Raw genomic sequence first — 27,340 nt, forward strand, 5'->3', positions numbered from 1 at the left:
ATGGTGCTTTGGGCTGTGGCCCCATCTGTTGTCTTGCTGAATTCAGAGGGCTAGCGTGACTTTGCTTTTGGGTACGAACGATTAAAAGTAGAGAGTACTCAAGAGAAATATCTACCCCAGCTCCTCCTCTTCTTTCTCTCCTCTCCTAAGTCAACTGGACAAATTATTTACATACTTACCTCTTAACCTTGAGCCTGAAGACAGAACTTCTCATGTAATAGGAATTAGAGCTCAGATTGTATTTCAGGACCACTTGTTTCTTGTTTGATCCATGCTCTCCTTTATCTCTTACTCCGTCTTGCTCCTGCTTCTCCTCTTCCCTCTCCTGTTTATCCTCGCTTTCTTATTGCTGTTCTTGTTGTTCAGTTGGCTCTCAATTTTTGTATGTGTTCTTTTCTATTTTCTTTTCTGGTTTCCTATAGTTATCCTTTTTCTTGTTACCGCCCTACTGTTACTGAGGTTACTTATGTTTCTCTCGATCTTTCTCTCTCCTCCCCTTATATTTCTAATCAACGACCTGCTTTTGTGACCAGGGTGGCTCAGTGCAGAAAGCTGCGGTGCTGTGTGCTGGGATGTTTTAGCTTTGGACAGAGGGCTACAAAGCAAAACCATTGTAAAAAAGATAAAATCACAAAATACACAATGGGGAAGCAAACTGCAGAATTATCGCCAGTGTTGTGAAAGCACGAGCATCTGCTCCAGTTGTCTTTAGTGAATAAATATGGCAAAGACTTAGGTATTGCTCCCCACCCCAGGGGTGACCTTTAACTTTGGGCTGCCCATTTATACGTTTCATCTTGTCAAGGGGTTGGGCATTAATAATGCCATCTGAAGAGCAAGCAGTTGATGCTAAGTTTTTGAAGAATCTTGGTATCAAAACCAGCCACTTTAAAAATAAAGGCTATTTATAAAAAGCAGGATTTATGCTTTCTGGCTCTGTGGTGCATAGCTTCAACCCATGCTCCAGTTGTTCACTGTGACTGATGGTGCAAAATGAGCCCCGCGCCCTATGGGGCTGAGCTACATCATACCTGTGAACTAAAGTAAACAAACCCCTTACCAGTGCCAGAGCTGAGAGGGCTACGGCTCTACAACTTTCTAACAAGGAGCTCCCACACTGCCAACCTGCATCAGCTCATCACAGAAAGGGATACAATATTAAACAAAAGGCTGAAGCTGCGTTTTAAGCTTAATTATCAATTACTTTTTTCACTTCTGTTGGTTTGCATCACCTCTCTCTCCCTATCCATTTTCAGTCCCCACTGGATGAACAGTTTGGAGAACTAAAGCCATTACACAGAGGCCAGGCCAAGAACTCGTAAGGGCAGGCCGCGCAGCTCCTCAGCTGACCAAGGCAGGCTCCACGCCAAAGCTAACCAGGCTGTATGTGATCTTGTGGGCTATGCATTCTGCAGGCCTGTTCTTTAAAGCCTTTGAACTTCTCTGATCACAGGAAAAGCCGACAGCCCTACCAGAATCAGTGGGAGCTTTGCCTGGGGGGAAAAAAAAAAACAAACCCAAGCTGGATGACTGAATTCCCTATGTTGTGCATTCCACGCGCTTAACATGACCAAGAACAAAATCTCTCTCAAAAAGAAAGTTGTCACATTAACAGTGAGGTCAGGGTTCAACTGCTACATGGGAAGAACCACCTTTATTTGTATGATATTTGTTACTTGATATGTGAGAAAAAAGAATGTTATAACAGAGGTAGAAAATGCTAAGATGCATCATAAAGAATTATTCATCTATTCCACATCGAGGAATGTCTCAATACAACCCCAAAATTAGAAATATTGTGGAAGTGCTTCACAAATGAGGCCTTCTGTGAATAATAATGATCCATTAATTCATTACAATATAGGGTTCTCACATCTTTTTATTCAGAGAGCATTGTCAAAACATTATGGAAGGGGGAAAAACACATAAACCCCCATATTTTAACATTTTTGTATTAAGAAGTAAAGCTTTCTCACTGCAAAAGATCCAATCCCCTTCTGCCTACACAAATGCTGTCAAGTAACTTCAAACATTTTCACTGTTGGCATATTTAAGGTAATCAATCACCCACTGACACATATTATAAAGCAAGGGCTGAGACTGCAGCAGCAAGCATTACACCGCAGCAACAGGGCATCCCACAAGTTGCTGCTTTGCTACAGCTCTTAACAGCTCAGGATTGCAGGAAATCTTGTCAGTTCTGTCTGCAAAATTAGTTATGCACAGCTCTTGCGTTCCTTAGACCCAGAATGGAAGAGCAGAAACGTCAATAATTGCAGATGATCATGGCCACACACAAGTAACACCCATCTGGTTTTCTCTACGTCTAGAGAGCAAGTCTTATGAGGAGCGGCTGAGGGAACTGGGGCTGTTCAGCCTGGAGGAAAGGAGGCTGAGGGGAGACCTGCCTGATCGCTCTCTACAACTACCTGAAAGGAGGTTGTAGCTGGCGGAGTGTCGGTCTCTTGTCCCAAGTAACAAGTGACAGGACAAAAGGAAATGGCCTCAAGTTGTGCCAGGTGAGGTTTAGATTGGATATTCGGAAAAATTTCTTCACCAAAAGGGTTGTCAGTCACTGGAACAGGCTGCCCAGGGGAGCAGCTGAATAACCATCCCTGGAGGGATTTAAAAGACACGTAGATGCGGTGCTTAAGGACGTGGTTTAGTGGTTGGACTTGATGATCTTAAAAGTCTTTTCCAAACCAAACGATTCTATGAAATCCTACTTTTCTGTTACTGGAGTATTTTTCCCTTAATTCCTCCATTTTTATGGGGGGCAGGAAGGGACCAGCAATCCAAGTCTCAACTATTTATTGGGCTTTCACCTGAAGGAATGACACAAGAAAGGCCAAGACCCACTCCTTTGTAAGATGTATTAAACCCTTTTAGGAACTAATTCTACCCTGTGGATGAATGCAGCAGTGAAGTTGAGTGAATTACCCTGGAGCACTTAAACACAACTTCCAGTATCAAAGCTCACTAAGGTTCTGTATGGCATCACAATCTGCTACAATGCTACATCTCTAGTATCTCTCAGTTTCCCAATAAAGCATCTCAGACTCAGGTACACTTGAATGTCAAGAAACTGAAGGGTGGAGTAGGACAACGTATTTGAAAACTAAAAATAACCAAATCGCTATGCATGACATAAGCATGCATGGGAACTCTAATGTGGCAAAGAGCATGAAACAGTCACTGCTGAAACAATCCAGTTTCAGAGTATCTTGTTGCTAAAAGCCTGTACGTGATGTTTTACGAAATATACACGGCACACTCATAACCACTGAGTTAAAAAGCATTTTTCCTCTCATCTGATAATACTTGTTATAAATCTGAGCTGTTCAGCCTGTGAAATACTCATCATAGGAACTGCCAAAGCAGCATTCAACAATACACAGAAAACACTGAAGTACAACAGTATACTGAAATTATGTTTTTAATGCATAGGCATTGTAAATCAGTTAATTTCATCAGAACTGAAATACATAGGAAAGTAAAAAATTCTGGTACAGGTTATTTTTCTCTGCTGTACATATGTATATATTACGACCATGAAAAGGCAAAAAGCATCTGATTACGAAGACTGCTATGCATCACTTTTATCACAAGGTGGTGCAAGTGACCTACAAACACATTCACTTTACAAAACTTTGACAATATTTTGCTTTGTCACCCTCAAGCTAATAAGGCATTTTTTACATGTAAAAATAAACAAACAAAAAATGGCAACACAACAAAATGACTCCCCTCTCCCTTGTCTCAATCTGCCGCAGCCCTTGATGCAGAATATTGCTTCAGCCTAGCTTGGAAGTTTCGCAATTTTCCAACAGGCTGTTTTGCTGTACACCTTTAAGAGGAATTACACCAGGAAAATGGTTCTTGTCCCTGTCAAGTCTGAAACACTTTTGTTTTACACAGAATAGGGCATGCTGAGAAGTAGGTTCCCGAAGCTTGAGGAACACTGGGCGGGGGGGGGGGGGGGGCACTTTTCCAATAAGAGATAATGAATTCTCTGCTGTAGAAACTCAGAATTTATGTACAGAATACAAAGGGGGTTATGTATTTTATATGCAGCAGATATTTAGTATAATAGTAGCTATTAACATACTTAAAAGCATTTAAATACACTTCCATGGCAACTCAAAACAGAATTGGTAACAGAACTCAGATGCAGCATTATATTTTTGGCAGACAGCTCAGACAACTTCAGTAGTATCCTGTACTCCTATCAGTAGTACCCATCCACATCAATGAATCTAGACAAAGCATTAATACTGCATCCCGTTCTCTCTGTACATGGTGCATGTAGCTATGAAACTGTCAATTTGCAGCAGCGCTATTTAGATTCATTGTAACTACTTCCTTGATCTTAATATTTTGTGTTGCATATCTGGCATGACACTTCATTATAATTTTATATATAAAGTAGTAACACATCTGCACTACACTGATAAAAAGATTACTGTAGATTTCTAAATAAACAAACACATGAATTTGATTTAAAAGAAGAATGATAGCGTAATATGAAACAAAACCTCTTTCTTAGTATTCCACTACTGAAACTATTTAGGACCCCCTTCCACCAAGGAAAATGGAGTGGAGAATAACATATTCATTCATGATTGATAACTAATCAACCATCTACAAAACATTTGGTATGTTTTACAGGTTGTGCAAGACAATCTCAATACACGTATCTTTCACCCATCAATGTTAATGTGAATTCATATTTCTGACAGGATTATACATGTTTGGAAAAAAAAATAAACCACACAGAACAGCTCCAGCAACTAAAGAGAGTCACATACAAAGTCACATACACTATGACCTGATGTAATCTTGAGTGCCCCAAGTATGCTAAATTTGGTGTTAGTCCATTCTGTTCTTACATGTTATAGCTAGACCATCCAAAATCAGCTGGATGTCTAACTTGAAACTACTTCAAATGTGAAACTACAAAATTATATTCAAGATGGACATTCTGGAGGTGGTAAATGAGACCTTGACATCCACTTACGTTACACACACTGACAGGATGAGAAGAGATCCTCTGCAAGCAGTATGCAACTGGGAGACAAGAAAGCTTCATCTGTCCCCTAAGCAAACACATGATTTACACTTGGTGTAAATGGTGAAAACTCAAGCCAAGAAAATAAACCAGAAATTGTTTGCCCTAGAGAAACACAGTATGATTACGGGATTAGAGGTTAGAGACTTTCTTAGATCCTCCTACTGGGAAGAAAGAGGGAAGATTGGGGTCTTTTTGCAGGCACTTTTCATTAGTGAGCTCATGAAAAAGCATGAATCAAACTATGACAAAGCCAATATAAATTAGGTAGCACTTTCAAGAACTGTCTTAACTTGAAAATATGCAGTAATAAATCAGAGAAAACTTTTTAACTGAAAAGTGAATTCCCACTGCACAAAAAGCCCTTTTAAAAAAATCAATAGTCATGACTGATTTACGGAAAAAACCCCAAAACAAAACTCCAACTAAAATAAAATCTGGGGTTCCCATTTTCCAGCATAGTGTACACTGAAACATATCGTACAGCCTTTACAGTAGTAGCCTCAAAGGTCAATAGTACTCTTCTGAGACGTTACCTTGATTCCCCCTAGTTACCCCTGTACTACCTTAAGAGATTGCATGCTATAAAAGAATATATACTTTAATGACTTGTTTGGCTCATGTTCACACAGCCCTGAATCCCAGGCATTGGCCAAAGGCACTGAAGTTGCAAATGTGAAGTAGGCGTGCAAGGAGGGCCTTTGCACTATGTTCTGGCACTTGTCTAATTATGCATCTCCTGTGACAAAATTTTGTTTTCGTGACTTAGTAGACACAGAAGCCTCAAGTATTCCAAATTTGTTGAAGCACATACCAACTTTTATCTGCTTGCTGGGGCTATACACTCTTTTTTGTTTCTGACTGGTTTTACGGTCACTGAGAAACCGCACTCCTCAGTGCTGATTCCCACAAAAGCCACTGAACACTCACACTGGCAATATTTATCAAACAGGCAGCTGTTCCACTTGCAGTCGTTCTGCCACTTCTCTCTGCATATTCAAACTTTTTTTTTTCCCCCAACTCTTTTTCAAATTAAAATGCACCCATGTAAGCCCTCTCTCTCAAATCAATGTCAAATATTAACACAATTACAATTTTGGCCCTTGAAAGGCACACTTGGCAAAGTGATTTGCAGGCAAAAACTAACAGACATTACCATGGAGAAGCGTGTGTATACATGTATACAGAAGTATCTTGAGAACCGAAGTCTGTAGATGCAGCAAGCGAAGCACGCACTGTCTCAGCTCCCCTGCTCAGCCCATTCACTTTGCAGCAGGATTCTTGGGAGGTTGCAGTTTGTAGGTGCTGAAATAGTTCACCACTTGCTGAGGGACTTCTGCCAGGACACACTGTGCCAGAGCTTCTTTTGGAGACTTACAAAAAAACCCCACCAAAAACACAACAAACAAACAAAAAACAAACAAACAAACAAAAAAAGAACACCAAGTTTCAGTTTCCACCAACTGTCAACGGAGATCCTAAGACAGCTAATAAGCACCTCCTCTACTACGCCAATGTAAAGTCTGACATTTTACAGAGCACCTTTGTGGAACAGATGGAAGCTTCCCTGACACCTTTACCTTCTCGTTCCTATTACCAGGAACCAGCTGGCTGCCTTGCTCCACTGAAGTAACAGGAGCTGGGTGTGCACAGGGCTGCCGTGCCTGAAGATAACTTTTGTCATATGAAATACATGCGCACACTGTGCAGACTTCTAACTTCAGCCATGTAAACACACTTCCACTATCTGCTTAAGGTGACCCTTCGGGGGCTCGTCTAATCATCTGCAACCTTCTGCACCCAGTGCCATCCACAGAGAGGAGCTCTTCTAGATACTGGCTTTACTGTAACACTAAGTATCCATGAGAAAAAAAACAACAACCCTTATTTAGAAACTGAAAGCATTTGAATATATAGTTTTATACTGAATATTGACCTTAGTTAATCTACATCCAAGTGCATTGTTCAAGTAAGCATATTCTGTATTGATGTTGCTCTCTTTCTCCTTTCAGTTTGCCTGTGTTGCTCTGAGATTAAACAAAGAACTTGTATCAAAAATAAAAATACAAAGACAAAATAAGGAGGCATAAGTAGTATTATTAACAGGGTTAATATTAGGAAACACAATAAAATTAGAACATACTAGGATGGAAATAAAAATATTGATCTTATCTTCCCCATACTGAGGAAGCTTTGGTGTTTGGTGGGGTTTTTTTAATCAACTTTTTTCAGTGATATAACATTTAAAGGCCAGACTATATTAACCTGTGCATATTTTATTGTGTTCTACAGCAAGAAAAAAAAATCAGGACTCCATTCTTTCACCGCCTATTTTTTTTTGTATAATTGTTTTAATGAAAACTATCAGCACAATTGTGCCCACACACAATTTCTACTGATTATGACGTCCCCAATTTAGTCTTGAATTTTAACACTGCACTAAAATCTGAGACTAACCCACATTTACAAGTGGGCATCCACAATAAAAAACCACTTTTCCCTAAGAACAAGATCACAGTAAGTTTCTCCTCCCATATGAAAACCACATCCATTTTTTTAATCAAGTCTGAGAGAGATTTACAAAGGTCGTTCCCCTGCAGCAGCTTGTCAGAAATGCAGTGCTCAGACTAGAAATGGAGTCTTTTTAAACATGAATCAGCTCACGTAAAGGAAATTGTACAGATGCTGAAGTCTTATGTCCTTTTTTTTTATTTTTAGCATTTGATAAAGACTTATCTCAGACTTCAGAGTTCAAAAGCTTAGGACTAAGGATGTCCTAGCAAACCCAGCACACCTCTACAATATTTATTAAGCATACCATTAAGATTACTTACGTTCTGGAACTTCCTGAACGGCACAAACTGGACAATGTCTCTGACAGCTGATTCTCCTGATGAGGACCTAAGAACGCCATTGTCACCATCGAGAAACTCCATAGCATCAAAGTCTGCTCCTCCAACACCAACAATGATAATGGACATGGGCAATTTCGAAGCATTAACTATGGCAGTTCGAGTTTGATCAAGGTCTGTTATCACACCATCCGTTATGATCAGAAGTACAAAGTATTGCTGTCAAATCAATAAACACCATGTTATGACAAAGAAATAGAAAACATGTAGGCATGTACACTTAGAAAAAGGCACATACAGACTACATACTGTTGTCATTTTGAGCATGTTCAATATGCTCACTGAACTTTACAATCAGACATCTAAATTGTGGTCAGGCTTCCTCTGTACAGTCCGAATAAAATTTACAAGGATAAAATAATCAATCTTTTAAAATAAGTCATCTTTAAACAGCCACCTCCCAAAAACCCAGTGGTATGGCCTTTCTCTTCTCCAAAATCCCTACACAAACCAACCGTTAACCTATCTTCCAAGTATTTGTCCTGGGATAGAAGGCAGTTTGTTGAGGTTTTAGACAGAAAACACCTGTGAAACTTGTATTTATTTGCCTTCTAGTCTATTGATACCTTTATGAAAGGCTACCCTTTGCTTTGTTTAGTTAAGAAGGGTACCAAGGGTAGTTGAACAGGCTTTCATGTTTTCAGTGCATCCCCCAAAATCCTAAACATAGATTAAAGCACATCTTTTTGTGCTGAAAAACAGCATGCTCATTTTCAAATTCCTTTAATCATGTTTTCTAGCTGCTTTATGAAGTTAATTACCAAGGCACCTGAGACCACCTTGCACTACTTCAGTAATTTATTCAAGTACCACTTGAGTTGCTTCTACTATACTGCCAGGGCTTCTACAAGTTGGCATCTTAGTCTCTGTTCTGGATTGAAGTATCAAGAACAACCTAGAAGTACAGAATTCAGAAACTATCAAGCACTTTTTGGACATCTGTCTTCTCTCACTTGGTTCGTTTCATATGATTACTGAGCAGCACAAATTCAAGTTCCAAAGGTACTTCCAATATTCTTAGAAGTATTTCTCTTCAGTTCCTTGCTTCCCATCTTCCCTTATCTGCCTTCAAAATAATTGGTATTCCCTTGTCTCCTGTGTTCAAGTATCACCTTTTCTCATTGCTCCCCACCACTCCATTCCCCTACTCCAGCAAGAATGCCTACAAAACAATCATGATCTGAGAAGGCTATGACATCACATGCATGCTAGTACATCACATTGGATTTATTTCTCTCTTATACTTCCCCCATACTGGGGGAAAAAAAAAAACCAAAACAAAACCAAAACCCAATCCAAACTATCTACGATATGCATTAAAAGGCAAGGCAGCAAAATTTCTTCCATACATCCTTTCAGGCAGAAAAAATAAAACCTCTTGCTAGGCATATTGCACTCTCAGGAAAAAAAAAAAAGTACAAGAGATTTTGCTACTTTCCTAATATATATATTGATGACAGTTACTACCAAGGCAAAACTTCATAAACCACCTGGCATATAAAAATCCATAGCTCTTTCCCAAATTGGTTTCCAGAGGTACTTTTATATGCAAAAATAGCTGATCTTATTTTCTGATTTTACATGACGTCTAAGAATCCAGTATTTGCTGTCATCAATGATTTAGGATATATATACAGATTTGCTGAACTTGCATGGATTATTATCTGATTCGATACTCAAGACTTGCTCTTCAGACTTCCTACTTCTTAATATAGTTGACAACTCACACACACAATTTTAATATGGAGGAAAGCACGGCACACACAGCACCTAAAGCTTTACAGTAAGGACAATTAATTATCTATGGTGGTACCTAGGCATCAGGAGCTATATCCTCCATTTCTTTGTTACCTACCTTAATTTTCTGTCTCAGCTATCTGATGTGAAACAAGGTCTAGCTGATGTTCCTCAGCTGAGGTTAAATCACTTTCCTATATGGAAAGGTTTTAATTAGACTTTAAACACTGTATAGCACTGCAAGAGATTTTTGTTGGGATGCATCGCTTCTGAGCTTGGAGGAGGTGACCCTTGAATATTAGCCAGCTGCCTTGGGCCCCTCTTCCTTCCAGGGCTTTGCCCCATGGTGTTCTACCAAGCAGATCCCTGAAGAGGCCAAAGTCTGCTCTCCTGAAGTCCAGGGACTTCTTGCTTGCTGCACGCCCTCCTCGCTGCCCTGAGGATCTTGAACCACCATTTTGTGGTCACTGCAGCCAAGGCTGCCCTTGAGCTTCACATCCCCTACCAGGCCCTCCTTATTGGTGAGAACAAGGTCCAGCATGGCACCTCTCCTTGTGGGCTCCTCTATCACTTGGAGGAGGAAGTGATCATCAACACATTCCAGGAACTTCCTGGATTGCTTGCGCTCTGCTGTGTTGCCCTTCCAACAGATGCCAGAATGGTTCAAGTCCCGCTTATATAAGGACCAGGGCTTGTGAATGGGAGGAATGCTCTTATCTGCCTATAGAGGACAAATCAGTCTGCTTTTATCTCGTTTTAAGGCTACCAAACATCAATTCACAAGGTAACTGGCAAGCTGTCAAAACAAGTACACTTACAAGCTTAAAAGAGAAAAACAGTATTCATAAACTAGACTGGAAAGAAAAAAAGTACGAAAATTACTATTCTTTACCATAAAGAACTTACAGATGCCATTTTCTGTTGTGTAGCTGCAGCAGCAAATCTTGCCACATGATTTATAATTGGAGAAAAATTTGTTGGCCCATATAACCTCACTTGAGGAAGACAAGCCCGATATGCGTCAACAATGCCCTGGATTCCTAGAAAACACAAATAGATCATATTAATTTTTTCATGTTAAAATATTTTGAAGCACTCAATCTTCCTAAAACACTGTCTATATCAGTTATTTAAAGTGACAATGCAAAGATTTAAAACTAACAATGATAAAGAAAATTATTCGTGAACAACAGAGGCCTTCAGCTTGACCAACGCTTAATGCACACAACACTCTTGGCTTTATGTGACTAGAAACGCCAAATACTGTATGCACAAGTGAGTCTAACTGAATTACAACAGTTCTTTTTGCCTAGCAGCTTGTGGCAGTTAGCAGCGTGATCAGGGAGGCCATGTTGAACAGGCACTAGCAGCATCATACTCAAACTAGACAACTCCACACCAGCAGCGAAGTAGAATGAAGTGGTTGGACTACATGAGAGAACCGTTCCCAGCTTACCTGTACTGTGCCCTAGCTGGTTAAAACACTTCTTTCATGAATCATTACAGAAGACCAAATGCGATTTCTAATAGCTAAGAATCAGTTATAAAATTGTTTCCTGCTACATGAATGAACTCATCATTTAATTAGAACAACATGCTTTGCAGTTCACCCTTGAAGTGTTTTTATCCCTTCCCCTTAGACGTTTTATTTTCTAGGTCTGATGTCACTTTCTCAGACTTACCATTACAGAATGGGTTTGATGGGTTAAAATTTAATGGGAACTCATGTGACACCTGTCAATACAAAAAAAAGACATAGTCAGGACTGTATATACAATCTCTTCCTGAAATAAGCCCTTTTAGTTGTCTTATATAGTGCATTTACATATTCCATTACCTGAAAGGAAGGAGGAATTTGCGCACCAAATCCAAAAGCTGGAAACATCTTATCTCTAAAAAAGCAATTTAAAAGAAAATGAAGTGAGTGCCTTCCTTTAAAAGCTGTCACAACTCAGTAAGTTTAGCTAATCAGTGCTGCTTTTGATCATTAAAAATGCTCTTTATTAAACATTAAGAGTCAATATATAATGGAAGTTCCCCTGTAATTGTTTCTAGGACCAAAACTGTTTTTTCACACCAAATTGGCAAGAAATCAAGCATTTATTTAAATTAATGCTGCTCTTTACATCACAGATGAAAAGCCTTGCTTGTCTGCTGTAAACACAAGCTTCTGCTTGTGATTATGTGATTGTGCAGTGATTATGAAGTCTTTTTTAGCTCTACATCTCTGCTCAGAAGTTTTATTCCAATACATCTGTTGGCATCTTCAACACTGGCTTAAGAAACTACCACAAAAATATACACACATCCAAAAAATGATTTAAATAAAAACCTAAAACTTACGCATCGTAATCTTGAATGACCATTCCAACAGACCAAATGGCTGTTAGGTATTCATTAACTCCATTAGGGCTAAGGTAATGCAGAGAGTCTGGAGAGCGAGGGTCTCCATTGGAGCCTGTAAAATCTATCCCCACCTGTCAAATGCAATATTTGTATCAAATTGCTGTTAGAAGTAAAATTAGGTTACTTATCTCTGGCAAAGCCAAAGTGAAAATCAAAAAAGAGTTGTAAATAGTAGTTACCAGGACACCTACAAATCTAACAGGCATAATACTTTGATGCAGGTTTCTTAAAGTATTAACGCTCTTAAAGGAACACCACTCCAAAACCAGCAGAAACTCTGCATCTCTCAGAAGGGCTGAAACGACTTTCATCTGTCAGGTTTTCACCTTGTTTACTTTCAGTTACCATTCACAGCAGCTCTTCAATAGCTATTAAATGAATTTCATCTTGTTTCTTGCCATACACATCTTTCGTCTCAGAAGTACAACTAGCCAGACACCACAGAACCCTAGATAGTTCTTCCTCTGACCTCAATGAATTTTCTCTGCTTTGGTGATGAGACATATTACCAAGGTAAAGATATCTTACTGTTATTTGTGCTGCATTTGGTTCATGAATTAAGTAACTCAAGGGTCCAAACCCATATGATGGCTTCTGTATGTTGCTTTCATTAAGCAAAGGGTCTTGAAAACCACCAAAGGCAAAAGTAAAATCTTTGGTTGGGGTGATGCAGGACGGGAAGAACCCTTATGAAAAGGAAACTTGAAGTAAATCTGTACATTTCTCCTTGGTCTCCATTCACACAGCTCAGCTAGTTCCTAACAAACATAACTACAGGTTCAGAACTTTTGTGCCATGAATAAAAAAAATAATTTTTCCTAAACAGGCTAGATGGACTCTGGCAAAATAGCTTCCTCCCCTCCATGGTACACAACAAAAAATAAATAAATACAATAATCAAATGAAGAGCACAGGCAATCAATGATATATGTCAGTTTGCTCCAAAACTCAAAAGCTACTTTATAAAAATGATTTAACTTACTGTGAAATTCAGCTGACACCCACCCATGATGTAATCAAGGAATGTGCATTCTACTATGATCTAAAAATAGAAGTTAAAGATAGAAATTAACTTTTTTTTTAATAGGAGAAAACCAGTACGTATTATTGGAGCAAATTTTGATGTTCCAGATTTGTTATCTTCACCTATCCAAAGCACTACTTTTACATTATAGATATCCCACCAACTCACCCACTGCAGTGAGGATATTTACAGTGTTTGCCATCACACAATGCATCAGAATCAGGCCATTTACACAGTTACAGGCAGACAACAAAGCAGCTCCAAAAGCTGCCATAATTTATAAACCAACATATTATGACAGACTTACCAGATTTTAATTTACCATAAAACAATGAGTTGGGAAATGCAGCAGTTCAGGAATGGCCTTACAAATTGCTAAGCGGCTTTTGCCATATAGGTGGCATCTTTAAGAGAAAGTGAGAGGATGGGGAGAACAGATACATGATTCAGGTGTCAACCTGAAGCAATGCATCCCAACCAAGAGGAAGTCAAGCAAAAACACCAAGAGGCCCCCATGGATGAACAAGGAGCTCCTGGGCAAAGTCAAACACAAAAAGGAAGCCTGCAGAGGGTGGAAGCAAGGGCAGGTAGCCTGGGAAGAATACAGAGAAACTGTCCGAGCAGGCAGGGATCAGGTTAGGAAAGCCAAAGCCCTGATAGAATTAAATCTGACCAGGGATGTTAAGGACAACAAGAAAAGCTTCTATAGGTATGTTAGTGATAAGAGGAGGATGAGGGAAAATGTGGGTCCCCTCCGGAATGAAACAGGCAACCTGGTTACCCAGGATATGGAGAAGGCTGAGGTGCTCAATGACTTCTTTGCCTCAGTCTTCACTGGCAAGTGCTTGACCCACACCGCCCAGGTCACAGAAGGCAAAGGCAGGGACTGGGAGAATGCAGAACCACCCACTGTAGGAGAAGATCAGGTTCGAGAATATCTAGGGAACCTGAAGGTGCACAAGTCCATGGGACCTGATGAGTTGTATCCGCAGGTCTTGAGGGAACTGGCGGATGAAGTGGCCAGGCCACTCTCCATGATATTTGAGAAGTCCTGGCAGTCCGGTGAAGTTTCCACTCACTGCAAAAAGGGGAAACATAACCCCCATTTTTAAGAAGAGGAAAAAGGAAGACCCAGGGAACTACAGGCCGGTCAGTCTCACCTCCGTGCCTGGCAAGATCATGGAGCAGATCCTCCTGGAGACTATGCTCAGGCGCATGGGAAATAATGAGGTGATTGGTGACAGCCAGCACGGCTTCACTAAGGGCAGATTTGGTGGCCTTCTGTGACAGGGTTACGGTGTTGGTGGACAAGGGAAGAGCGAGATGTCGTGTACCTGGACTTGTGCAAGGCATTTGACACTGTCCTGCATGACATCCTTGTCTCTAAATTGGAGATGGACCACTCGGTGGATAAGGAATTGGCTGGATGGTCGCACTCAAAGAGTTGTGATGAATGGCTCAATGTCCAAGTGCAGATCAGTGACGAGTGCTGTTCCTCAGGGGTCGGTAGTGGGACCAGCACTGTTCAACATCTTTGTCAGCGGCATGGACAGTGGAACTAAGCACACCCTCAATAACTTTGCTGACAACACCAAGCTGTATGGTGTGGTCAACACGCTGGAGGGAAGGGATGCCATCCAGAGGGACCTTGACAGGCTCGAGAGGTGGGCCCGTGTGAACCGCGTGAAGTTCAACTACAGGCTGGGCAGGGAATGGATTGAAAGCAGCCCCGAGGAGAAGCACTTGGGGTTATTGATTGATGAGAAGCTCAACATGAGCTGGCAATGTGTGCTTGCAGCCCAGAAAGCCAACCACGTCCTGGGCTGCATCAGAAGAGGTGTGACCAGCAGGTCGAGGGAGGTGATCCTGCCCCTCTACTCCACTCTGGTGAGACCCCACCTGGAGTACTGCATCCGGCTCTGGGGGCCCCAACATAAGAAGGACGATGGAGCTGTTGGAGCGAGTCCAGAGGAGGGCCATGAAGCTGATCGGAGGGCTGGAGCACCTCTCCTATGAGGACAGGCTGAGTTGGTGTTATTCAGCCTGGAGAAAAGAAGGCTCCGGGGAGATCTAATTGTGGCCTTCTAGTACCTGAAAGAGGCCTACAGGAAAGCTGGAGAGGGACTGTTTATGAGGGAGTGTAGTGACAGGACAAGGGGGAATGGGTTTAAACTGAAAGAGGTCGATTCAGATTAGATATTAGGAAGAAATTCTCTACTGTGAGGGTGGTGAGGCACTGGAACAGGTTGCCCAGAGAAGCTGTGGATGCCCCCTCCCTGGAAGTGTTCAAGGCCAGGCTGGATGGGGCTTTGGGCAACGTGGTCTAGTGGAGGGTGTCCCTGCCCATGGCAGGGGGGTTGGAACTAGATGGTCTTTGAGGTCCCTTCCAACCCAAACCATTCTATGATCTGTCTTCTTACATGAATCAGAGCCCTTAAATATTTATTGTGTCTAGAACTTTCAGACATTTTAGAGTTTCTTGCAGTTTGAGGGTGAAGGCATACTAGATGAGAGTTGTTATGCCTGAACGCTTAAAACCAGAGTCATACTGGAATATATTACTGACCTCACAGTGCTTAACGCTCACAATGCCAGAGTTTTTATAAGTTTTTTTCTTCTGTCTTTTCTTTTCATTGATGCACTCAAATTCAACCTGCATGAATGCAAACAAAACCAACAAAAGGACTATAAATATAATTTATGCAACGAATTTAAAAATTCTTTATTGTAGGACTGCTACTTTGGCCCTCTATTAAAAATGCTGTTTATTTCACTATCAAGCAAAATTAAACCCAGCCTGCCCAAAATCAGCAAGAAAAATCCCATTATCAAGACAGAAATCCTCTCTTACCCAAAAGCTGACAAAAACGTTCGTTTAGACAACTGTATTTCAGCCAGACAATGAAATTCTGTACCATTTTCCCTCTGAGGATACTGCTAACAACTTTCTTTTTGGTAAAGACATAGTGATTCATTCAAAGCATCACTGTTTCCAGCAGCTGTGACAGTAATGTATGAAATAGAGTTACAGGTTTAAGCTTTCCATAATCAGTTGTTGAGGCTTCATCAACTAAACCAATAACTTAACCTCCAAGTGCAAATCAACAGCTAGCCAGGTTAAGCAGCTCCTGCCATCATACAGTCATGATGGCATGATGCAGTGTGTCTGGTGCATAAGGAGCCTGATGACGTATTCCAGACATGCCTTCTGGCTCTGGGCCAGAAACAGGTTCTGCTGCTTTGGTTTAAGTTAATTTTTAAAAAATGATCTTGCAATTAATCTCAAGCAAACAAATGCACTAACAAGGACACCACCTGAGAAGTCAGCATGCCTCTTCTTTACCTTCTCTTTTTTGGACATTTCATCACCAGCATCACTTCTACTTGATGGAAATTGTCTTTCAGGGACTTGTTTTTCTACTATGTCAATTGGTGACATACTGACTAATAACGGTCATGGGACACATAGCATGTGCAATCTTTCAACTACATTTCATAATCCTCCAAGCAGAGCACACTAACAGCATGCCTGGGGGGAAGATACACCTTAAGGGAAGGGGGAAACAAAAAGAAAAATCATAAATTCTCCAGAGAAAAGACACCCGTTCACTCCAGTCATATAAGATCAGCTTTTTCAGCAATTGAGGATAAGTCACGCCCACGCTGGCTTTCAAGTAAACTTGAAAGAGGTTGTGCCAAATCCCACAGGTGCAACTGATGTCAGAATTGTGAGAGTAACTAAAGATCACACTTGGAGTATAGAAAGTCAAATTCTAATGTGCACTGGAAATATTTTACAGACATTATTAATCAGATTATGCGGGACTATAGGTTAGTTTCTATTAAAAGTAGAAGAAACCTGGAGCACATCATTTGTGTTGTCTCTTTTCTTCGCTTCATCTTACTGACACAGCAAAAAGTTACTTAGAGTAAGCATAGACACAGTTCTCCTGAAAACAATTTTCTTAAAGCATTTCCAAAACCAGCACAGGCAGATTATAACTTAAAATAATTTTTCTTTAAATTCAAAAGAGAATTGCACCTATTATGGTACTAGGTGAGCAATGAAAATAGGTATTTGCAATCTCAAGAAGCCTTTACACAACACACTTAACACCACACAGAAACTCACTATCATGGTTCTTACAAAAAAAATATGTGCTTGAAAACATGAACATACAAACCTGCTACGTTGTGTCTATAACAAAAGTGCAACTTTAAAAAAGCCAACCACACATCTTAAAAGAATCATAAAATCTTCATTAAAAAAGCAGAAAAAAATTATTTTATGAAATCCTCCTACTCCCCGATTTATTTTTTGCACACTTTAATTACAATAACAAGAAGGATCACTGTCCATATTGAAAGCTAAACTGATACTATCTGGTCCCTGAAAATCTAGAAAAAATGAGAAAAAGAGCTCCAACTAGGCGGCATATGAATTACATGCATACAAGTCCAGAATTCCTTACAAACAATATAAAGCTTTAAGAGGCGAATTCAGAAACAGGTATCTAAACGAAAAGCATGGCAGGGCACAAAGCAGCAATCAAAAAGCCCACTACAGTCAAGGTTGACTCTTCATATTCAACAGCTCTGAAGAATTTAGTACAAATGCAACACTCAAGATGTTAGAGAAGTACAAGCAGGAACACAATATATCCCTTTATTACTAATGCAAGAGAGTTCTGCAGGTTTACAGAATTAAAGGAAAAGATGGTAAAATATTTTGAAAACATACACGTCCATAAAACAAAGTCTTGTATGTTAAGGTTGCTATGCCACCTTTCTTCTTCTAAATGTAAACCTTGTCCATTAAAAGGTTTGCAAATTGTTATAGCTCATAAGAACAGGAAGGGTAACTTCACCTTAAAGAAGAGCCACGTAATATAATACATTCAGTTGCATTTTTGTGCAGTGGCATAAATGTTGATTTTTTTCATATTCACTAAAGTATGCATGGCAGTTGGTAAGTGCCATACTTGAAAATAAAGGAGTAAAATCTGGGAAAAAAAAATCCAAGCCCTACAAGTTTTGGTCTTTTAACTGCAGTGAAATTTGTACTGCATTCAGGGTTTTGTGCTGATGGTAGGTATTTAGCTATGTGGTATTGAAAATTGTAGCCAAGATATTAATCCCAGGAAAGTGGATGTGTAGTGTAAATGCTGAGTCAGCCTCAACTGCAGTAGCATTTTTAAGGCGTAGCCCAACACAACTTTGATACCTCCAAATCAAGTGACGTAAGTTTTCCACCGAAATGAATAAAACAGCTTATCAAAATCACACAGGCAGCTTAGACTATGTAAGACTTACAGGTGAGGACCGAGATGCTTCCTTCAGTTTCGACATCGTAGTTTGGAAACTTCCTATAAGATCATGAGACCCATCACTATCGTAGTCGTAACACTCAACCTAAAATGAAGCATTATTCAGTGTTAGTAACAGAAATGGTCCTACAAAAGCAATAAACACTGCACTGGCATTTCTAGTTTAGGCAAACCTGAACATCCAAAACATTCCTAAATTTCTTATATCATGGAGTTTTTCTCATGTTGCAGTCTTGGAATTGCATAGAGTTGCATCTAAAAATTACAGATTAAGACTGGGTAAAAGTTAATATACCCAATTTCAGATCATATCTTCCACTGAAGTGCAGGAGAGACAAGGATACTGAGCAGTGTCAGGTCCCACACGAGCAGGTAACATCAATTATATTGAGCTCATTTGGGGAATGAGGGGTGTTGGGAAGAGTAGGAAAACAATCTGTAGGTTTTTTTATTGTCATAATGGATTAAGACACTTTTGGTTTTTGGAGGTATTAAGGAAATTTGACTACCTCTGAGCACCCAGCTAAAAAACTTAGTAAATCAGTTATTCAGTGACCACAAGAGTTTTATTAATACTTTTTTATTACTTTTAAATTCTGAATTATCTTGAAGATTAATAAAGTATATGAAGGTTCAACCCTAAGTCTAGAAACAAGACCTGAATTTTTTTATTTTTTTTTAATATTAGCAAATTTAAACACTCACCATGATCCACACTTCATGGATCTGAATGTCAACTAAAAACCCCTCTTTTCCTGTATTCAGTGTTTAATGCTAAGTTTTACTATTCAATCAACTCATCTTTTAACACCTCAACCCACCAAAGAAGGCAGAACAAGTGAAAAATAAACTTTTTTTCTGTTTGAGAACCTATTATTTTGAGCGAGCATCATTTTACCACTTTTACTTTAACCTTACAGTGTCCTCGATTTTAGTTTTTAAAAACTCAACTTATGAATGTGTTCCAACTGCCTTTCTAGATAAAAAGCTGGGTATTTCTCTATAATAGCATATGCTAATTCCATCCACCTCTGATACTTCATTTCAGTTTAGCAACACAGACATGCTAGCTAACTTAATCAAATCACAGGAAAACAAATTAAAATAATGTAATAATAATTATTATTATAAATAATAACAATAAATAGTCAAAGTAGGAATCCCCCATTATTTAGAATCAAAACATCAACTTTAAGAAAATTTTTTCTGAATATATATGGCTTAAACTGAACAGCTATTTTCACATCTGTCTTTCCAGAGTGAAAAAATTCTATGCCATATGCAAGAATTGAATTACTTGCCCATTTCATTTCAGAATAACAAAGTAAAACAAACAGCTTCAACACACACCTGAGTTTCTGAGAGGAATTAACTTTCTGAAAACAAACAGTAATGTTGAAGTACAAAATATGATGTGTAGATTGCAAGTTCCATACTGTGCAGAACATGCCTCTGCATTGCGGTTTGCACTACTCCTACAACATTTTGAATGCACTAATAAATAAAATGCATGCACATGCACTGAATAGCAACTTAAATCTCCTACAAGCAGTCACAGTACCAACAGACTAATGTTCATGGTAGAGGCTATGTAAAAATTCTTTTGACTGCCATAAATTAAGCCAATCAAATACTCAGCCAAGTGCTTCAGTACCTGAAATTTAAAACTGAAGAAATTTCCTGAGCCAAAAGTTATGATACCTGCTCACAGCACAGTTATTTCTTTTTCCTTTTAAAGGGATTAAAGTTTGTCTAGCCTGATATATTTGACCCACGTAAGCCAATTTTCAATACTTACTCCAGGCAAGACAGAAATACTACTTTTGTTCCGTGTGTGCTCTCCTGGACACACAATAGCGCTAACGAACCATGTGATAAAATTGCATATATATTTTCCCCAGCGGAACTAGGCATGCTTGCTCCAGATGAAAGGCTCACATTCTCACACAAAAATTTCAGACTGCAAACACACTCACATGGAATATAGCAATAAATCCAGAAGATAAAGAATCAACTTGGTTTGTGCATTGCTGGGGATACACAAACTAAGCCATTAAATAGGTGAAAAGCCACTCATTATGGAAAAGTTGGTGGTTTTACTTACTATGACAAATAGCCCATTACGTATACAACTGTACATATAAAAGTGTTAAAAGCATTGTTTAATCCTTCAACAACATTATAATACAATTCTGTCTGCATTTTAATGCTTGAAGTGATAGCTCCCAGATTTCTAAGTTACGACATAATCCTGTCAGTCTGCAAGTCCGTAACAACTCCAAGTAAAATCTATTTCTGCTGGAAATAAACCTACGCTTCTGAGGAAAGATTCCAAAGAACAGACTTTATTAAAATAATGATAGAGCTGAGAATAACTCCGTGGTAATATATTCTAATCAATGGTCTATATTTTAAGTATGGCTGTTCACTGAAAAAGAGAAATATATTTACAGTATATGGAGATGTAAGAGCTGTCACAGCTATTTTGGGGAAAAAGGAAGAAGAAAGTAATGGGAAGGAAAAAACACAGAAGCAGCAAGCAAAGCACGTTCTGGGCTTATAAAGTTGTTAATCAGTCTGCTCTATAATTATGCATTTAAATCTATACAGGTGCTTGTAACACCTAGATCCCCGTGGCTGTTAAGCATTTTCCAGGACTGCCTCAAATCATATGACTAATACTTGTCACATGCAGATCATGCTCTCGTTATTCCTTCCCAAAGGAAAAACAGCAAGTATAGCAGTTTGTTGGGTTTTTTTTTAAATGCTAAAATATCAGGTTCCTAACATGATCATAATAGCTTCTAAATGACAGTTTGATTGGTTGTTTAGCTTCCCCTAAAGGGAATTCCTGAAGAAAAACATTCAGATGCTAAACATAATTTATTCGAGATAAGACTTGAAGATACAAAGATTTGAAGACCAGCCCTGGTAAAACCATCACTTCACAGGTTTGGTTGACTGTCTGACAGAAAGTTCAATTTCATCTGATAAGAAAAGTTGCTACATCTGGTGTCCACAAGATAGATCTGGACTATCTCAGCTAGTCTATTAAATGTACTTAATTGTGTATCAGGTAGTATATTAAGAATTTCATTAGTTTTACCTGTTGCATCAGCAACAAAGCATTACAAGACCCATAATGTAGAACAAAGCATATTCTAGCCTTTACCATCCATTTTTCACTATACTGTATCTTAACACCACCAATGTTGGCTGATGCAACACTAAAACTGTACGATCTAAGTAAGAAACTGAATTAGACATTTCAAAGCTACTTATGTTCAACTGCTTTCCCAGACTTTCAGAAACCAACTCTTACCAGATAATGCATCACAAATGTGAGATTTATTTTTTTTCCTCAAACACGCATGTATCTCTGTGACTTTGAAATAAGAAACCTAATACTTTCAATTCAATTTGAAATAGAGAGAGGCAATAACTCGAATAACACATCTTCCATTTATTACGTACTTTATTTTTAATGCATTAATTCATACACACACATAATATACATTACCTTGATTGACTTATCCATGTCACTGTAACACAGAGAATTGAGAGAGATTTTAAAGGGCCTCCAAACAGGGTTCAGGTTGTTTTTAATAACCTGTTAAAAAAAAAAAGCCAGAATAGTATTGTTCACAACAGTGGAAAGTAGCCATAGTAATTGGTCATACCTTCATGCCATGATTTTTGTAAGCAAAACCAGTTGACTAATACTGCTGTCAATCACCTCCTGCAATCCAAATCTTAACACATATAACGAAACTAAACATTCCTAACATGCAGTACCATTGCCCAAAAGAGATGGTATCTTTCTGCTCCATATTGTTCTAGACTGCACTGTGATCTACCATATCATCCAGCTACTACACTGCAAAAAATTACATTCCTTTATTGCTACCTAAGTGTTGATATTGTTTTTTATTTAATAAACACACACACATATACATACACACAAACTTATATAAAAGCATGACTTAACAAAAAGCATGGAAAAAGATTACATTGGAATTTCTGAATACATCAATGCTCTGGAGATTACACTTCACTCCAGCTTGTATTTATTCTGAAATGCTACTATTGAAATATGCCCTCCAGAAATTCATGGTATGGTTAAGCAGAAACAGTGTATGAGGGTAAAAAGACATCCTACTGCACACGGTCTCTCAAGCTGAATGCTAAATAACTGATATTTAAGAGTAACACCGAAGAATCCTCAGAATTTATCAACAGATTCTGGATTCATTATTGAAATTGAAGATGACTGAAGATGGAAAAAACTTATTTTACAGAGAACCACCACCTCATGAGAGAAACTTTACATAAATCTGACACAAAAAGGACTTACACTTCTTCAACATCCATGCTTCAAAATTAATATGGTCACCACTTCAAATGTGCACAGTACCTCAGTTGTGACAAGGGCCTGAGCTTCCACTACTGTGAGACATTTTGAATCTAGTCTCACTCTGTCAGTGGCTGTCACGGGACCTCTGCACCTCGTCCTGGGTGGAAGGCTGCCGCTGCTAAAGCACATTTTCCCTCACTGAGCACTATCCTTGGCTTGCCCTTGCTATGCAAGCATTTGGTATAATTACTTTCATTAGTAAACGGTACAGCTAGGTGACACTGACATAAGAACAGCACAGTCACAGGAATGCCCAAGTTCTACTGTCAGAGTAGCACTGAGACAAATCTCCCTGTGTGAGTATGCAGGACCTTTTCAAAACACATTTTCTTCTAGATTGTAGAAAGGTGTGGGTGTTTTGTGGTGGTTTTTTTTTTAAAGGAAAAAAGAAAAAGTATTTTCCTTTAAAATAGGATGGCATAAACCAGAATCAGACTAAGGCAGACCTTCCTGTTTTATCAAAAAAATCAGTGGAAGAGCTGAGGTGATTTCTAACTGGTCTACATGTCAACTACCAGATGATTCTCTTCTTTTTGTAAGGCACTGTACCTCTAGTGCTGTGACACAGTGGAAATCAAATAACCTTAATCTCTAGGCTGTTGACTGAAAATATCCTACCTCTGTTCTGTGAACCATCACCCAGTTTCCATCTCCAGTCTGCTTGTGGAATTCCAGATAAGGATCTGACTTTCCAAAAAAATCCTGTATATAAAGAACATGTAATTATCCCAGAACAGCCTGTGGCATGAATGCCAATAAATGCTAGTTAAAACACACTTAGATTAACGAAAAGTAAACTATATATTCAGGGAACAAAAGCTTTACATGAAAAAATGCAAGTTTGATTATGTTACCACCTGTGAAAGAGAGGAAGAAAACAGGGCATGTCCATCAGTTTAGGATAAAAGTTCTACAGTGTTCACCTGACAGTTCATGCAAAAGAATACTTATATTCGTAAGTACTATGATGGATAGTTGGGAAACTAAGAATTTCACCAGTTCAAAAAAGTAAATTGACTAGGAAAAATAACATTTTTTCCATTATTAGGTTTTTAGGTTTTTTTAAAGTCTTTCTAAATACCGTATTTTTAGCTACTCTCAAAATATTTAATATAACAGATTTATACACCCTTTACCATTTATTTCAGAGAGCTAACAGGTAATAATTTATACAACTATTCAAACCAATAGATATGCCAAAACTCCTTTATCTTTATGATTAAATGTAAAGATTTACATTTAAATGGAAGCATGCTATTCACAGAATATCCCTGCAATGTACTTGTCTTATTTCTGAATATGTTATAATTCATTCCAAACCAGTCAATGAAGTTACTCTGAAGCAATCTTTCTTCAATTTCATTTTTAGTATAAGAAAAATATTCATGGATTTAATTATTTAAAAAAATATGAAAGAACATTTTAATGTTTCCTGATTTGACAAGATTCTTAGTTTACTACTTTATCAAAGAAACAGCAAGCACTTAAATACCTTATTGTCCAGTTTCCTTGCTTCTACTTCCAATACAACCACTCTGTTATCCTTCACTTCTTCTGCTGTAATCTAGATAGGCAAACAAAACACTTGTTTCGTACTCAGGAACTACATAGTTTTCTCCTATTCATAACACTCCTTTGGCAGGTTCATAAAAAAAAAAATTTGCTCACAAGCGAAGCATTAGAAAATGGGGTCGAGGGAGGGAGGAATAATTTGATTTGACATTGGGATTCATTAGATGATGACACTGTCAATTAAAGATGCTGCCCAAACAGTAGCACATCGGATGCCATAATTATTTTGATGGATGCAATGAGACTTATAGATGCAGATGGTGAGCTGTTCTCCTTTTGGATGACAAAGAAATATTAGTAGAGGGGAAAAAATACTTTAAGATACTTTTTATAGCACTAGAGACACACTGTGTTCAAGCTAACTAACTAACTTAAAAAAACCAACAACATTTAAGGAAAAACACTGAAGAGATTTATTGTCTTACCGTAATACTTCCTCTTCCAGCAGGTCTGCCATTTTTAAGTACTAATGGTTTTGTTAGAGTCCTGCTAGAAACTATCTGCCAAAACAAAATTTGAGTATCAAGCATTATTAGTGCAATTTTCTAGATTTTCAAAGGCATTAAATGAGATAGTGAGGTATTTTGATTTCAGGAATTTTTCCTTCATCGTGAACATGACAGCATTACATTTACTTCCCATTATCTCCTATACTACGTAATACTTGATACACTTCAGAATTTTAAAATACATATGCAGATGAACACATGCAGAGTTCTTAAGTTCCAATCTCAAATTGTTCTGAAGTTCTTCATACATATAATTCAAACACATGCAAGCCGCATTTCATAAACGGCTTCAGCAAACAGATTTATAAACACAATGTTTGTCATGCAAACATCAGCCTCCCCCTCCAGTGTTTCTAGTTGATTTTATTTTATCCCCTTCAGGTAACGCTTTCTCAGAAATATGTCTACTTATTCTACAGGTCCTTCTTTACTTTAAGAGTGAATGATTAATTTTCAATTGTTACTGAATTTCATTTCACAATGCCTCCATCTTCATAATACAATTAAAAAAACTTTAGACACAGAGGAGGAAAAATCCCAAGATGACTCTCCTGAAAAGAAGTGCCCTCAAAGGATCTATTAGAAAGAACAAGTTAAAAAGAAGCTGCACAATTGCAATAGCACCAACAGAATTTGACAGGGAAATGGGAGTGAAATCAACAGTAGGCAGAACCAGAATCACTGCTTGCCTTGAGCAGAAAGCAAATTACAAGGTTAAAATGGCCCTTGTGAACATTCTTATGTTGCTATACACCAATTCTCTTTCTATGGAGTATAAAAATAAGAATTTGGGTATTAGAGTAAATAAACAATAATTACTACTCTGTGCTCGTTGACAGTCCACTTACTTTCAGACAGCAATCTGTTCAGCCACCATTCTAGAGTACAGTTCAGGGCATCATCTCAAGACTTTTTGCAAATAAAGTGTATATACACTGAACTGAGGCTTAAAAAATACAAATGAAGGGAATCCTATTCAACCTAAGAATACCTCAACTACACAAGAATACAGTGATAAATTTAAGATAAAAATGGTTAATGATTTGCACTAACTTATATTTTTTTAATTCTAAGGGAAATCATCTGCATACTTACTTGCCCCAGTGTACATTCAAATTCTCCTAAGAAGTCATCATCATTCAGATCAAAGGTTTTGTTATCGATGTCATATATTCCAAATTTAAGTTTCTGAACAAGCTCAAAATAATAATCAATTAGAAATTTCTTGGCAAACTTTGGGTTCAAGGAATTCTTAACTCTTTCTGTGCGATCAACCTGCAGTTAGAAAGATATCACTTTACCCACCATTTCACCAACCAAACAAGCACTCAAATCAAATAACATTATTATTATTAAAGACTTTCAAAAATTCTTCCTAGTATAAAGCCATGTCTTCCTACAAACCTTTCATCAAATATAAATAACCGTATGATATTACAAAACCCACTGTAAGTCAAAGATTTTGAGGATCTGTTTTCTTTGCTCCCTATAAGGAGTATCTATTCCTGCACAGGCAAGCCCAACATAAAAATGGATACTGTCAAATCCAGGATGAGACCCTAATTTTGGAGTACTGTATTTATAAAAGCACATTTAAGTACTTGAAAGGCTTCTTCTGTTGATCCACACATGGCTGGGGGAACACTGCTAAAAATCAGACAGGTGTAAGTATTTCTCAGAAAACGACAGTTAGTGTGCTATCTGTGTAACTATTATAAACATAATGTAATGAAAAGTATTCCGAGGTGCTCATATATAATTAAAATATTTTAATGAAATCATACACTCCAGCGTTTTAAAAGTTCTACCAAGTTAAGACTGTGTTTTTAGCAGATTCACAAGAAGCATCACACTGTACCTCATACCACTGCTGACCACTCGTGTTCTGGAGAAGCACACATAGTGGGTCTGACTTGGAGCCAACATCTTTATCCAAGAGATTGGTGCAGGCAATAGTCAGCTCCACCTTTGTCACACACTGCGCCGCCATTTGTTAAGCTAGAAAACAGTAACAGACATCATTATTTTAAAAATGGACTAAAAAGCAAACAATGGGGTTGTCACAATGCATTAATTCTCTGACTGATCAATAGATTTGTTAACTTGTCAGGAGAGACATTTGAGGCTCCAGATGCAAATTATAAGATTTATGATGTATCAACATTACAATATTACCATTATACACTTGGCTTTGCCACACAGGTACAAAACTTCATTTCAAAATCTTCATATAAGAAACAAGATCAAATTTCTTAGAATGCTTGAGGAACCAAATGGAAAACAGGATACACCACAAAGAAAGCACAGTGGTTTGAACTGCTGACAATAAAACTTTGCAAGATTTAAACTACATTCTGTAAATCCCACATGA

At 38.4% G+C, this 27,340-nt stretch overlaps 1 protein-coding gene across 4 annotated transcripts in view; it reads right to left on the reverse strand.

The window, feature by feature from the left end:
- Window positions 1–3,420: 3,420 nt before the first annotated feature.
- CPNE3 (copine 3) overlaps window positions 3,421–27,340 on the reverse strand; it is a 33,195-nt gene continuing 9,275 nt past the window's right edge. For all 4 annotated transcript variants that reach the window (XM_075743768.1, XM_075743769.1, XM_075743770.1 and 1 more), the window contains 15 exons: window positions 26,828–26,967; window positions 26,065–26,244; window positions 24,886–24,960; window positions 24,381–24,452; window positions 23,507–23,590; window positions 21,995–22,084; window positions 18,461–18,559; window positions 15,714–15,800; window positions 13,106–13,165; window positions 12,061–12,194; window positions 11,555–11,609; window positions 11,400–11,451; window positions 10,624–10,757; window positions 7,903–8,139; window positions 3,421–6,441 (listed from right to left, as the gene is read on the reverse strand). In XM_075743768.1, coding sequence (XP_075599883.1) covers window positions 6,331–6,441; window positions 7,903–8,139; window positions 10,624–10,757; window positions 11,400–11,451; window positions 11,555–11,609; window positions 12,061–12,194; window positions 13,106–13,165; window positions 15,714–15,800; window positions 18,461–18,559; window positions 21,995–22,084; window positions 23,507–23,590; window positions 24,381–24,452; window positions 24,886–24,960; window positions 26,065–26,244; window positions 26,828–26,959 — 1,602 coding nt within the window. In that variant the 5' untranslated portion in view covers window positions 26,960–26,967 and the 3' untranslated portion in view covers window positions 3,421–6,330. The remainder of the gene's footprint in view (window positions 6,442–7,902; window positions 8,140–10,623; window positions 10,758–11,399; window positions 11,452–11,554; window positions 11,610–12,060; window positions 12,195–13,105; window positions 13,166–15,713; window positions 15,801–18,460; window positions 18,560–21,994; window positions 22,085–23,506; window positions 23,591–24,380; window positions 24,453–24,885; window positions 24,961–26,064; window positions 26,245–26,827; window positions 26,968–27,340) is intronic.

This window comes from Balearica regulorum, chromosome 2, assembly GCF_011004875.1.
Source record: "Balearica regulorum gibbericeps isolate bBalReg1 chromosome 2, bBalReg1.pri, whole genome shotgun sequence".
Classification (NCBI taxonomy): domain Eukaryota; kingdom Metazoa; phylum Chordata; class Aves; order Gruiformes; family Gruidae; genus Balearica; species Balearica regulorum.